General features: G+C 35.0%; 1 protein-coding gene across 2 annotated transcripts in view; it reads left to right on the top strand.

Moving 5' to 3' along the window:
• The window catches only part of LOC136026962 (retinol dehydrogenase 11-like), a 120,451-nt gene that overhangs the window by 35,325 nt on the left and 71,673 nt on the right, over nucleotides 1-13,453 (top strand). For both annotated transcript variants that reach the window (XM_065703827.1, XM_065703826.1), the window contains exon 4: nucleotides 12,402-12,638. In XM_065703827.1, the coding sequence (XP_065559899.1) occupies nucleotides 12,402-12,638 (237 nt within the window). The remainder of the gene's footprint in view (nucleotides 1-12,401; nucleotides 12,639-13,453) is intronic.

Raw genomic sequence — 13,453 nt, 5'->3', positions numbered from 1 at the left:
ATGCTGATTTTAAATATATAAGTTTCATCAAGTTTAGTCTTACCCATCAAAAGTTACGAGCCTGAGAAAATTTGCCTTATTTAGGAAAATGGGGGGAAACACCCCCTAAAAGTGGTAGGATCTTAACGAAAATGACACCATCAGATTCAGCGTATCAGAGAACCCTACTGTAGAAGTTTCAAGCTCCTACCTACAAAAATGTGGAATTTTGTATTTTTTGCCAGAAGACAAATCACGGGTGCGTGTTTATTTTTTTTTTTTTCCAGGGGTCATCGTATCGACCAAGTGGTCCTAGAATGTCGCAAGAGGGCTCATTCTAACGGAAATGAAAAGTTCTAGTGCCCTTTTTAAGTGACCAAAAAAATTGGAGAGCATCTTGGCCCCCTCCCACGCTCATTTTTTCCCCAAAGTCAACGGATCAGAATTTTGAGATACCCATTTTGTTCAGCATAGTCGAAAACCATAATAACTATGTCTTTGGGGATGACTTACTCCCCCACAATCCCTGGGGGAGGGGCTGCAAGTTACAGACTTTGACCAGTGTTTACATATAGTAATGGTTATTGGGAAGTGTACATACGTTTTCAGGGGGATTTTATTTTGTTTGGGGGTGGGGCTGAGGGGGGGCTATGTTGGAGGATCTTTCCTTGGAGGAATCTGTCATGGGGGAAGAAAAACTCAATGACAAGGGCGCAGGATTCTCTAGCATTACTATAAGAAAACAATGAAAAATAAACATGAAAACGTTTTTTCAAACAGTTCGTGGTAGCGAACTGTAGTAAGGAGCGACCCGGCTCAATAGTAACCAAAACTCTAAAAATGGAATTTTGATACCAATACCTACATCAAAAGAATCGCATTTTAATGCTGATTTTAAATATATAAGTTTCATCAAGTTTAGTCTTACCCATCAAAAGTTATGAGCCTGAGAAAATTTGCGTTATTTTAGAAAATAGGGGGAAATGCCCCCTAGAAGTCATAGAATCTTAAAGAAAATCACACCATCAGATTCAGCGTATCAGAGAACCCTACTGTAGAAGTTTCAAGCTCCTATCTACAAAAACGTGGAATTTTGTATTTTTTGCCAGAAGGCAGATCACGGATGCGTGTTTATTTGTTTTTTTTTTTCCCAGGGGTGATCGTATCGACCCAGTGGTCCTAGAATGTCGCAAGAGGGCTCATTCTAACAGAAATGAAAAGTTCTAGTGCCCTTTTTAAGTGACCAAAAAAACTGGAGGGCACCTAGGCCACCTCCCACGCTAATTATTATACCAAAGTCAACGGATCAAAATTCTGAGATAGCCATTTTATTCAGCGTAGTCGAAAAGCCTTATAACTATGTCTTTGGGGACGACTTACTCCCCCACAGTTCCCATGGAAGGGGCAACAAGTTACAAACTTTGACCAATGCTTACATATAGTAATGGTTATTGGGAAGTGTACAGGCGTTTTCAGGAGGATTTTGTTGGTTGGGGGAGGGGTTGAGAAGAGGGGGATATGCTGGGGGAACTTTCCATCGATAATTTGTCATGGGGGAAGAAAATCTCCATGAAGGGAGCGCAGGATTTACTAGCATTATTTAAAAACACCATGAAAAAATAAATTTGAAAAAGTTCTTTCAGCTGGAAGTAAGGAACAGCATTAAAACTTAAAACAAACAGAAATTATTACCCATTTGAGGGGCTCACCTCCTCCTAATACCTCGCTCTTTACGTTAAAGTATTTTTAGTAATTTCAACTATTTATTCTACGGCTTTTGTAATTCTGGGGTCATTCTTAATGAATTGGGACAAAATTTAAGCTTTAGTGTAAAGAGCGAGGATCTGACAAGGGAGGAACCCCCTCATATATGTAATAAAAATATGAGAATACAAAAGTTCTTTACGTAAGCTAATTTATAAGTTATGTAAATCTTTTACTAATAAAAATATTCGTAAAAAATTAAAAGTTCTAGTTGCCTTTTTAATTAACCAAAAAATCGGAGGGCAACTAGGCTTCCTCCCCCGCTCTTTTTTCTCAAAATCATTCGATCAAAATTATGAGAAAGCCATTTAGCAAAAAAATAAAAGGCAAATTTCGTTTTAATTATTCCTCTGCGGAGAGCCAAAATCAAAACATGCATTGATTCAAAAACGTTCAGAAATTAAATAAAAAAAAACAAGTTTTTTTAACTGAAAGTAAGGAGCGACATTAAAACTTAAAACGAACAGAAATTACTTCGTATATGAAAGAGGCTGCTTCCTCATCAACGCCCCGCTCTTTACGCTAAAGTTTTTACTGTTTTAAAAAGAAGAATTGAGAGACAGAGTCAAACTTTAGCGTAAAGAGCGGGGCGTTGATGAGGAAGCAGCCTCTTTCATATACGAAGTAATTTCTTTTCGTTTTAAGCTTTAATGTCGCTCCTTACTTTCAGTTAAAAAAACTTGTTATTTTATTTAATGAAATGAAAGGAAGAAGTAGCATTGAAACTTAAAACGAACAGCGACTATTACGCATATGAGGGGTTCTAAAAATACTTTAGCATAAAGAGCGAGGTATTTAGGAGGAGATAAATACCTTGCTCTTTATGCTAAAGTATTTTTAGTAATTTCAACTATTTATTCTACGGCCTTTCTGATTCAGGGGTCATTTTTAAAGAATTGGGACAAAACTTACGATTTAGTGTAAAGAGCGAGGTATTAACGAGGGTACAAACCCCCTCGTATACATAATAAAAATATAAGGTTATGAAAGTTTGTTACGTAAGTTAATTCTTAAGTTACGTATATTTTTTACTAATAAAAACGTTCATTAAAAATTAAAAGTTCTAGTTGCCTTTTTAAGTAACCGAAAAATTGGAGGGCAACTAGGCCTCTTTCTCCACCCCTTATTTCTCAAAATCGTCTGATCAAAACTAAGAGAAAGCCATTTAGCCAAAAAAAGAATTAATATACAAATTTCATTTTAATAATTTATGTACGGAGAGCCAAAACCAAACATGCATTAATTCAAAAACGTTCAGAAATTAAATAAAAAAAACTAATTTTTTTAGCTGAAAGTAAGGAGCGACATTAAAACTTAAAACAAACAGAAATTACTCCGTATATGAAATGAGTTGTCCCCTCTACAATCCCTCGCTCTTTACGCTAAAGTTTGACTCTTTGCCACAATTCTACTTTTTAAAACAATTAAAAGCTTCAGCGTAAAGAGCGAGGGATTGTGGAGGGGACAACTCATTTCATATACGGAGTAATTTCTGTTCGTTTTAAGTTTTAATGTCGCTCCTTACTTTCAGCTAAAAAAATTAGTTTTTTTTATTTATAGAAAAAAAGAGCGGGGGAGAAAGCCTAGTTGCGATTTTCGGTTGATTAAAAAGGCAACTAGAACTTTTAATTTTTTACGAATCTTTTTATTAGTAAAAGATATACGTAACTTATAAATTAGCTTACGTAAAGAACTTTTGTATTCTCATGTTTTTATTACATATATGAGGGGGTTCGCCCCCCTCGTCAGTACCTCGCTCTTTACATTAAAGCTTAAATTTTGTCCCAATTCAATAAGAATGACCCCTGAATCACAAAAGCCGTAGAATAAATAGTTGAAATTACTAAAATACTTTAGCGTAAAGAGCGAGGTATTAGGAGGAGGTGAGCCCCTCATATGGCAATAATTTCTGTTCGTTTTAAGTTTTAATGCTGCTCCTTACTTCCAGCTGAAAAAAAACTTTTTCATATTTATTTTTTCATTGTTTTTTTTTTAAGTAATGCTAGTAAATCCTGCGCTCCCTTCATGGAAATTTTTTCCCCCATGACAAATTTCTCCATGGAAAGTTTCCTCCAGCATATCCCCCTCTTCTCAACCCCTGCCTCCAACCAAAAAATCCTCCTGAAAACGCCTGTACACTTCCCAATAACCATTACTATATGTAAGCACTGGTCAAAGTTTGTAACTTGTAGCCCCTCCCACGGGGACTGTGGGGGAGTAAGTCGTCCCCAAAGACATAGTTATAAGGTTTTTCGACTACGCTGAATAAAATGGCTATCTCAGAATTTTGATCGGTTGACATTGGGAAAATAATTAGCGCGGGAGGGGGCCTAGGTGCCCTCCAATTTTTTTGGTCACTTAAAAAGGGCACTAGAACCTTTCATTTCCGTTAGAATGAGCCCTCTCGCAACATTCTAGGACAACTGGGTCGATACGATCACCCCTGGGAAAAAAACAAACAAAAAAACAAACAAACAAATAAACACGCATCCGTGATCTGCCTTCTGGTAAAAAATACAAAATTCCACATTTTTGTAGATAGGAGTTTGAAACTTCTACAGTAGGGTTCTCTGATACGCTGGATCTGATGGTTTGCTTTTGTGATGGTGTGATTAGATCTGATGTGATTTTCTGGATCTGATGTTGTGATTGATGGTGTGATGGTGTGATTTAAGATTCTATGACTTTTAGGGGGTGTTTCCCCCTATTTTCTAAAATAACGCAAACTTTCTCAGGCTCTTAACTTTTGATGGGTAAGACTAAACTTGATGAGACTTATATATTTAAAATCAGCATTAAAATGCGATTCTTTTGATGTAGCTATTGGTACCAAAATTCCATTTTTTAGAGTTTTGGTTTCTATTGAGCCGGGTCGCTCCTTACTACAATTCGTGATCACGAACTGTTTGATCTTATGTTTTGCTATGTTAGCAAAAAGACGTAATGTTTATTTTCAAATTTAAATTTTGAAGATAGAAATAAAAGTCTTTGTCTAACTGCTAAGTGTATTGTTATTTTTATATAAGAAGATTTAAAGACAAGGTTTTTATTTGCTTAAAGCTAAGGTATTATTGAGTAAATTCAGACGAAGCGATTAGAACAGTGGGAATTTTTCCGAAAAAGGTAAATATACGAAAAAACGGTTTTGGCAAATATAATAATATTCGAGAACGGGGAAAGGTAATATGAAAAAGGAGGAAATTAATAAGTCTCTCAACGCGATGGGGATGTTGAAATTGCTTGTTGAAATTCTATTTTACGTGTCCAAAAAGGCTTTTTAAAATGCACAGCCTTGATAAAATTGAAACCAATTGCATCAGCAAGTACAGTTAAAAATTCAGTTCAGTTAATTCATTTAATTCTTGATTTTAGTTATTTGCTTTGCTTGAATTTAGGGTATTACTGAGTAAATTCTGACGAAAAGATTAGAACAGTGGGATTTTTACCGAAAAAGTGTTTTCGTTGAGTTTTTTGCCACTGTTGAAAGGCTGCCACAATGGATTCGAGAGATCTCCTCAGTATATTGAAATATCTTCAATGAAAGATTTATTTGGCTACATACTAGCTGACTATACGTTATGCTATGTTTACCAAAAGATGAGGTGTTTATCTTTGCATTAAAGTATATAAGTCGAAAATAAAAACTGTTTAATTATATAGTGTTTAGTGGTTTAGGATAATGTGCATACGATTTTTTTTTTATTTGGACTAACTTAAGCTATTAAAGAGTAAATTGGGATGAAGGGAATGTATTGAAAATATGGAGATTTTAAAACAAAAAATAGTTTTGCTGAATTTTCATAATTTTAGTGCCACCGTGGAACTGCTGTTACAGCGACTTTTAAGTCTGGGAGATTTATTCAGTATGCTGTAATATCTTTAGTAAGAGATTTGAGAGGTTAAATACTACATCATTTGATATGTTTTGCTATATTGACGAAAAGGTAAAATGTTAATATTTACATTAAAGTTTATAAGTATCTAATTGACATTAAAGTTATTAAAAACACTGTCCAGTTGTTTAATGTTTTGTTATGTAAGAGGATGTAAAGACGACTTTTTTTCAGTTAACAGAGAGACTCTGAAGCAAAAATATGTTTGCCAAGTTTTTGTAGTTTTGATACCACTGTGAAAGAGTGGCCACAGAAGCCTGAAAGATTTTCTCAATATGCTGGGATATTTTTAATAACAGATTCATGAACCTACATACTAGCTCCCTTGTTATATTTTTCTATGTGTACAAAAAGATGAAATGTTAATCATTATATTAAAGTTTAAAAAGTCGAAATGAAAAATCCTAATCTAATTATTTAGAGTATTGTGTAAAATTATGTAAAGACATTTTTTCTTTTGGGTGAATTTAGGTTATTAGACAGTAAATTTGGGGAAGCAAATTTAAGGTAAACATGAGGATTGGGGAGTAAAAAAGTCTGGTGCAGTTTCGGTGCCGCCCTGGAATGGCTGCCACAATGACTTTTAGACTGTATTTAGGTTTGAGGGATTTTCTCAGTGTGCTGGGATATTTTTAATATTAGCCTAGTAGAGTTACTAGATCACTTAATATGTGGTATGTTTCTAAAACGATGATGGTTGTTTACACTAAAATAAAAGAAAATAAAAAATAAAGAACCTTGTATCATTTAGTGCATTGTTATGGAAGACAATTTTAGGACAAGGCTTTTCATTTGGATTAATTTAGGGTATTGGTGAGTATATTAAGGCAGATGGAACTTAAACTAACAAGAGAATTGGGAGCAAAAAATATTTATGTTAGATTCACGGAGTTTTAGATTGCGTAGTTTGAGGTGTTTCGAATTAATTTTTCGGATTTTGTTAATCTGATTCAAGGATGTTTTTGATGTGGCAACAATTTATTTTTCATTTGGATGTGAGTTTAGGTCTCACACGAATGTAGTTAACAGTTTTCAAAATCAAAGAAGCTAGGAATAGTATGCCTTAAGATTTAGATACTAATTTTCCCGTTTCAGCCATTTCTATTACAATCTCTAGTCACAAGTGACAATGAACAAAAATGTTTTTGTGTTCGGTGGAATTTATTCGGCTCTGTAACGAATATTTAGATATCTTTATGGTCCTTGAGCAGCTTTATTTTGTAGTAGATTCCAAATATTGGAAACAAATCCCAAAAGTAATTTTGGCAAGTCAAAATTCATCTTCAAATCTTTCAATTTTAAACTTTGGCATTCCATTTAGTCTGGCTGTCAAAAATACAATGTTACATGATTCCAATTTTGAAGATTATAAAACTTGGATAAAGAATTGTTTGAAAAGCTGGCAGTATAATAACTTTGAAATGAGTATTCTATTTTTGTGGAATTAAGTTAGAAATGACAAAACTTCTGAAAATAAATTTGAATTTTCCAGCCTCTAGCACGCAAGTTCTGGTAATTGATTGGGCATAGACTATTCTTGCACACTAAATTAAGTATAAGGTGGGTTGTTTTCAAACACTATTATTAAAATGTTTCTGTTTGAAGGATCAAATCTTTAATGGTCCAACTTTCTAAGATAAAAACCTCAGAAATTCAATTACTTGTTTACAGGTATCGTATTTATCGCATACGCGCAATGCGGGCTTTTTTTGATTAAGGGTAATATATGTACAGTCTCTGCGTAAGTTTTACAAGGAAGATTTGTCAATATGACATATGAATTGTTAAAGTTTGCTAAGAATTGCAATTTTTCGCCTTAGTTTCTGCCATTATTTTTAGTTACTTTACCCTGTTGCACGTACGACAATCCTAAGGATGAAATATAAAAGAGTCCACTTTTCTTTACTTTACTTTTAAGAGTAAAATAAATTCAAATATAACAAAACAGAAGAAAAGGAATGAATTTATTTTCAAATGTTCTTCAGCGTAAAAAAAACAACAATTTCCCCCAATTACCTGGAAGGATTGAATTTTTCGGAGAAATAAGATGGAAGTGACAGAACGGATGAAGATAAAGTCGAACCGTAGTGGCGCCGGTCCTGGCACGTCAGTCCCGGCATTTGAAAGAGTTAAGACTTTTTATACTTGCTAAGTTTGGCTAGAAATATTTGTTTTTGTTCTGATGTTTCTTTTACTACTTACAAAACCCATAAAAGGTTTGATATAGTATAAAACTTCCTGGAATTGGTGATCTTTAACTCAATAACGCCAATGGATTCGCTGCCAACAAAGCTGAAACCATCGTAAAATCTCATCTTGAGCAGGGAATTCTCCTTCTATGACCATTGAAACCCAGGTAGATGAAACATTCGACCAGTTTAGCTACCTTCGAAGCCCTCTTGCTACAGACAACTGTTATATTGCCAATATCGAACGCCAACTAAGTCTCTTTGGCTCAAGCTACAAGAGACTATTAGATTTTTTGTCTTGCCACCTTTTGAACTAGCTAAAACCCATCTTTTCAACAGTCTGAACGTCCCGATTGATCTGTACGTATATATAAGTTAGATCATTAAAAAAGAAGAAAATTCAATCGTTAGGCACGACAAACCTTTGGTTTTCTTCAGCTGTGTGAAATTTTTCGTGGTTGGTTTATCAGTGTAAGAGTCAAAAACTAACGCTGCCTTGCTGAAATATCTTGTGACGTAATCTACGCAAGTGAATCTGCTAATCCATGGAATATTATAGACTAGCCAGCTACTGTCTAAAACACTGTGTGAGCTTGGTAATTTCACTGGATCATCGAGCCCCTCAATTTTCATCAGTGCATTTGTTAGAAAGCCTTTGTCGGCTGTTCTCATCACCACGAACGAACTAAAGATCGATGGTCGAAAAGTACGGACCTCGAACGACAGAACCTCGCTCAAGTTAGAACCACTAGTGCTAGCCACTTGGGCTAGAAATTGGAAGATTGTGAAGAGCTGGATCGACCATTTCTTTCTCGCTATCTCTCACCACGGATGGCTTCTCAGTCATAGTTCCAGCTTTCTTTTTTCTCCCGAAAACATATTTGTTAGTGTCTTTTGCTTCCAAATCTTTCAGAATCTTTTCTCCCACAGATTTGGCACCGTGTGCATTCACAAATTGGAAGCGAGGGCACCAGTATCCAGCTGAACAGCTGTGAATCTCCATGTGCCAAAATACAGAGTCGACCTAGTTCTAAATAGGTGCCCTGAGAAATCTAGGGAAAGTAAGCAGGAAGGGTGTGCGAAAGCACAGGATAGTTGTCCCTTAACCCCCGATTGCACTTCCTGGCAGAAGGGCCAAGAAACGGAGATCAGCACCGCCGGTAGGGACTGTAAAGTCTAATACCGTATTCTTTACCTCTCTCTTTTTACTTTATCAAACTATCTTTTCGATGTCTGTTAGATCTCTGGCTCTCCTTGAAGATTTTGCTCCTGTGTGATTTTTAATTGTCAACTCCGCGAGGCCAGTCAGGTTCTACATGCAACCAAAGTGGTCATAGGATATTTCCAAATTGGCCGCTGCAGTTTAGTCATGCCTCTACCTCTCGTCAGACCGCCACACGTTTTCATACTTCTCATTAATGTCGGTGTGATCACCGAATCAGTAGAAAGTGCCGGCCAGTAGTTGTCAGTTCTTCGAATGAACAGGCTTTCCTGTAATGTTCAATACTTCTCCGGGTGGTCTTTCCTAAAATGGCACTAAGGAATAGAATTAAGGAATGCAAACCACAAACTGGAGGGGAGGAGTATAAACTAGGGGGGGGGAGTATTTCGGGATACTGGCTTGAAATTAAACCGTTCGAGGCTCATATTCGAAGGCGCCATTCCTAGCTTGATAGGAAACGGTGAATCAACCGACAAATGAAGTTAACGTAGGTCAACGTTCACAGCCGTTTTAGGTAATATGAGGTCCTTGACTACGTAAAATTGAGCATGTAAATTCATTTTTGAATTCTCCACCATTGATTTCATGGGAAACGACCAAATAATTCAACAACTTCTTTATTTCGAGTCCCCCCCCCGTTCTTTTAGAGTGGAAATGGGCATTAGTGTATGGAAAAAAAAAAAAATCTGAATTCAGATTTGGAGTCGGCATGGTTGATTTAAAAGGAAACAGCTATTTAAATTCAAAATTTTTTATAAACACAAAAATCGATTGCCCCCTTCATTTCCTCCTTCAAGGGTGAATCCAGAACACTTGTGCAAGAGAGCCTTGGGGGGATTTTTGTGTACTTAAGCTGATTGTGCTCAACATTTTATGTAAAAAAATCTGCTATAATTTCACTAAGGTTTTACCGTTTTTTCTCGTATCTTTCCTTTACTATAGTTCTTCGAATGGTAGAAGCTATGGATCATTTGGAATGTTTGTCAAAATATGAATAGATGCTTTTCGAAACAATTATGTGGGTTCAATCTCTAATGATAACAAAAAGTTAGAAAATACTTAGTATTTCCAGTAAAGTTTAAGTTTTAACTAATTTTTAATTTAGCCACATACATAAAGGGATTAAGAACTAATATTTGTACTGATCCTCATATTTTGTCCCTCTGCAGGATATTCTTTTTTTAAATACAATTTGGATGAATACACATCAATACTCAAACAAAAGTTGCTAAATCTTAAGTGCAATCATCAAACCACTCATGGAAACCAAGGAGTAACATAACGTTAGTGACCTCTACATACCTTCATAACTTAGTCTTGGAACTTGTACATAGATATGTATATGTTACCGCGAATGTCTGAAATTTGTTGAATGTCGACATTCACCGGTGAATGTCAGTAAAAACATAGTCGCTTGGTGTATGTCCGAAATATTTATTAAATATTCTTATTTTTGACTTTAACCAGAGGATGTTGACATTCAGAATGCACTGATGGTGAATGTTGAGCATTTCTGAGATTTATATGGCATATTATTGTATCTATTTTGTGCATCTTTAAGCATATGTCTTCTTCCTCCGTGGCCTATTCTGATGTGAGCTTCATAAAGTATATTGAACAATTCCTCGCTGGTAACATAATACTGAATATGCGTTTCTCCTAGTTTTGATGGTAGGATCAACTTCTCTTCATCATTAATTTGTTTAACGTCAAAACGCTTTAATCATCTGTAATAAAAAAGGTGCGTTGCATTTGATATTAGCAGAAACCACTTCACAAAGTATTTTAGAGTACTTTTCTTGAAAAAATTGCAACCATTGTCTTCTCGTTTACCAGCTATTAATGCATTTAACCTTTCTAAAAAAACATCACGATTCACTGCAGTATTCAATCTGAATAGATCAGGATATCGGAAAAAATTTAAGGAAACGTTCCTGTCACCATCAAACTTTGCTGACTGAATCCAAGCGGAGATAAGGATTTGGGTTTTTTTTCTATCTTTTCTGTCAATTAGAGATAATGATTGGGTTTTAAGAATTGTTTCTTTTTTCCTCTCTTTTGGACATTTATCAAATTAGGTTTTAAGGATTGTTTTTTCCTCTCTTTTGAACATTCACCAGAGCATATCTGCGATTGTCCACTTACACCGGTGAGGGTCCGAATGCACAAGAATGTGATGACCTTATCGCTGTAAAACACATACAGAGCTATTTCGAGGGAAACAAGTTATAAAATGGATTGTGTGGGTATGGTTGCATGAGGGTAAACCTTAAAGGATTCTCCCAAAACTTTTCTATATTTAGGATTTTGTCTGCCCCCTATCTCCTCGAAGTGCCAGGGTCCCTTTGAAGCCAATTCCAGTGTAATTTTTTTGTATTTTATGGAGGAAAGAATTGGGATCATCGTTAGATGTGATTTCGGTTTAGATTCATGTCATGCAATGTGTTCCTTTATAAGCTTTTGCTTCAGAAATGATGGGATCTGTGTCGTGATTTATTTTATGCGCCTATTTCCGAAATAAAAAAAGAAAATAAATGCCAACGTATCTTACCAACACCGAGGTTGATTCTGTATTGCGTTGCAAATATCCTCTGTTATGTGTGACAAGTCAGAACGTCTGACATGTGTGACAAAATGACAATTTCAAAACGATGCAAAGGACCTTATTTTTTTAAGGTATAATGACATGATTTCTGGATCACTATAAGCTCTCTTGAAAGGGATGGGAGGCGGATTTTAAGTTTAAATTGGTACCTCCCATGAAAGGTTAAATATTTTTAATCTATTCTAGTCCACTCAAATAAAAACAAAAAGTTTTTTTTTCTAAAATTTTTAATAAGAAAATACAGTAAAATATATAACAGCATTTAAGGACCAAGTTTAAGGAGTGACCTTAACATGTAACTTCAGAGGAAAAGTCAGGGTGTTAAAAAAAGATATCTCAGACAAAGCTGGCTGTTTCTGTGTTAAATTTTAATATGTCACACTAAATAACTTTAAACGTAACATTAACTATATAAAATTAAAATTCTAAATAAGTAACATTAGATTAGTGGTTCTATTCTGAAATACCATTTCCAAAGCCTAAAGAGGAGGGGAAGGATTAATTGCCTCTCCGGACATTTGCATAATTAGACACAGATTTGGGATATACAAAACTTTTCAATTAAAAGAAAAAATTCTTGTGAAATTGTAAAGCTTGCAATCTTCTAATTCTTAGGCTATTTGTAATTAATCATAATTTTCCTCCACTTTTACCCCTCAGATGATCATTTTGTCAAACTTTAAACGTTGGGTCTCATACTTTAAGTTATGGGGTATATAATCAAACCTAATTTAATACTTTTGTTCAAGATGGAACATCTGCTGAATCAGGGAACGCTCAAATATTTGTCAAATACATAGACCTTACTTCCTTGAAGTCAGTGCGAGATTTCGTCGAGGAATTTCTCTCTGTTGAATCTCGTCTTGATGTCTTGATTAATAATGCTGGAATGGCTGCAATAAAAAAGTCTTTGACCTCTGATGGACTGGAAACTCAAATGGCATGCAATTACTTTGGACATTTTCTGCTTACACGCATTCTTCTTGGTGAGTTCATTTTCCGTATCAAGTGCTAGGAAAACGTGACGGGATTGGTTGATTGAGACTATCCTTGAATCCCTTTATCATTTGGGATGACTTTATTGTTTATTGCAGAAGAAATAGCGGTAATAGAATAGAAAACAACCATGTTTGCTGGCAAAGTACCCGTTACCGACTTTTTTTTTTACTCGGAAGTCAAACCATCAAAATCTGATAAAAGTTTCACTAGTATTTTTTCGTTATTCAAAGGCAAACTTTCTGAGAGTTTTTTTCTATCATTGTCCTCCACGTTTTAATCTAAGGATTCTGGATTAAATTCTAGGATTTAAGTTTTTCTGTAAGCTGCTTAAATGTATATAAAGAGCAAACTTTCCCATAGAATGTTATTTGTAGAAGTTTTTTTTTCCAAGACTGATGAAATTCAACATACCCATTTGATTACTTGTTTTCTTATGAAAGTAGATCTTTTAGACAGTGCCTTAGTTTGATATTAAAGTAAATAATGTGTTTTCTTTTGAAAAAATCATATTTCCAAAACTATTTTTGGGGATAGTTTCATAAAAAAAGGAGAAAAACTGAAAATTGGGTTATTTAGATCAATTCCTCTGAAGCCTAGTGGTGTAAGGGACATCAACAGTTTACATCCATATCAGATAGCCAGTAACGTACTTAAATAATTGCTGAATTTCCTATGAAAATACATTTCGCAAACAGTGGCTGTCTCTGAAGTTAAATTAAATATTTTGTTATCTTTTGAAGAAAACATAGTTATATGCAATTTCACGACTCCTTCAATTAGAAAGTCGAGACAAATTCCTTAG

Source organism: Artemia franciscana, chromosome 5, assembly GCF_032884065.1.
Source record: "Artemia franciscana chromosome 5, ASM3288406v1, whole genome shotgun sequence".
NCBI lineage: Eukaryota > Metazoa > Arthropoda > Branchiopoda > Anostraca > Artemiidae > Artemia > Artemia franciscana.
Note: the sequence above shows the minus strand (reverse complement) of the source record. Positions and strands in the feature narration are given on the sequence as shown.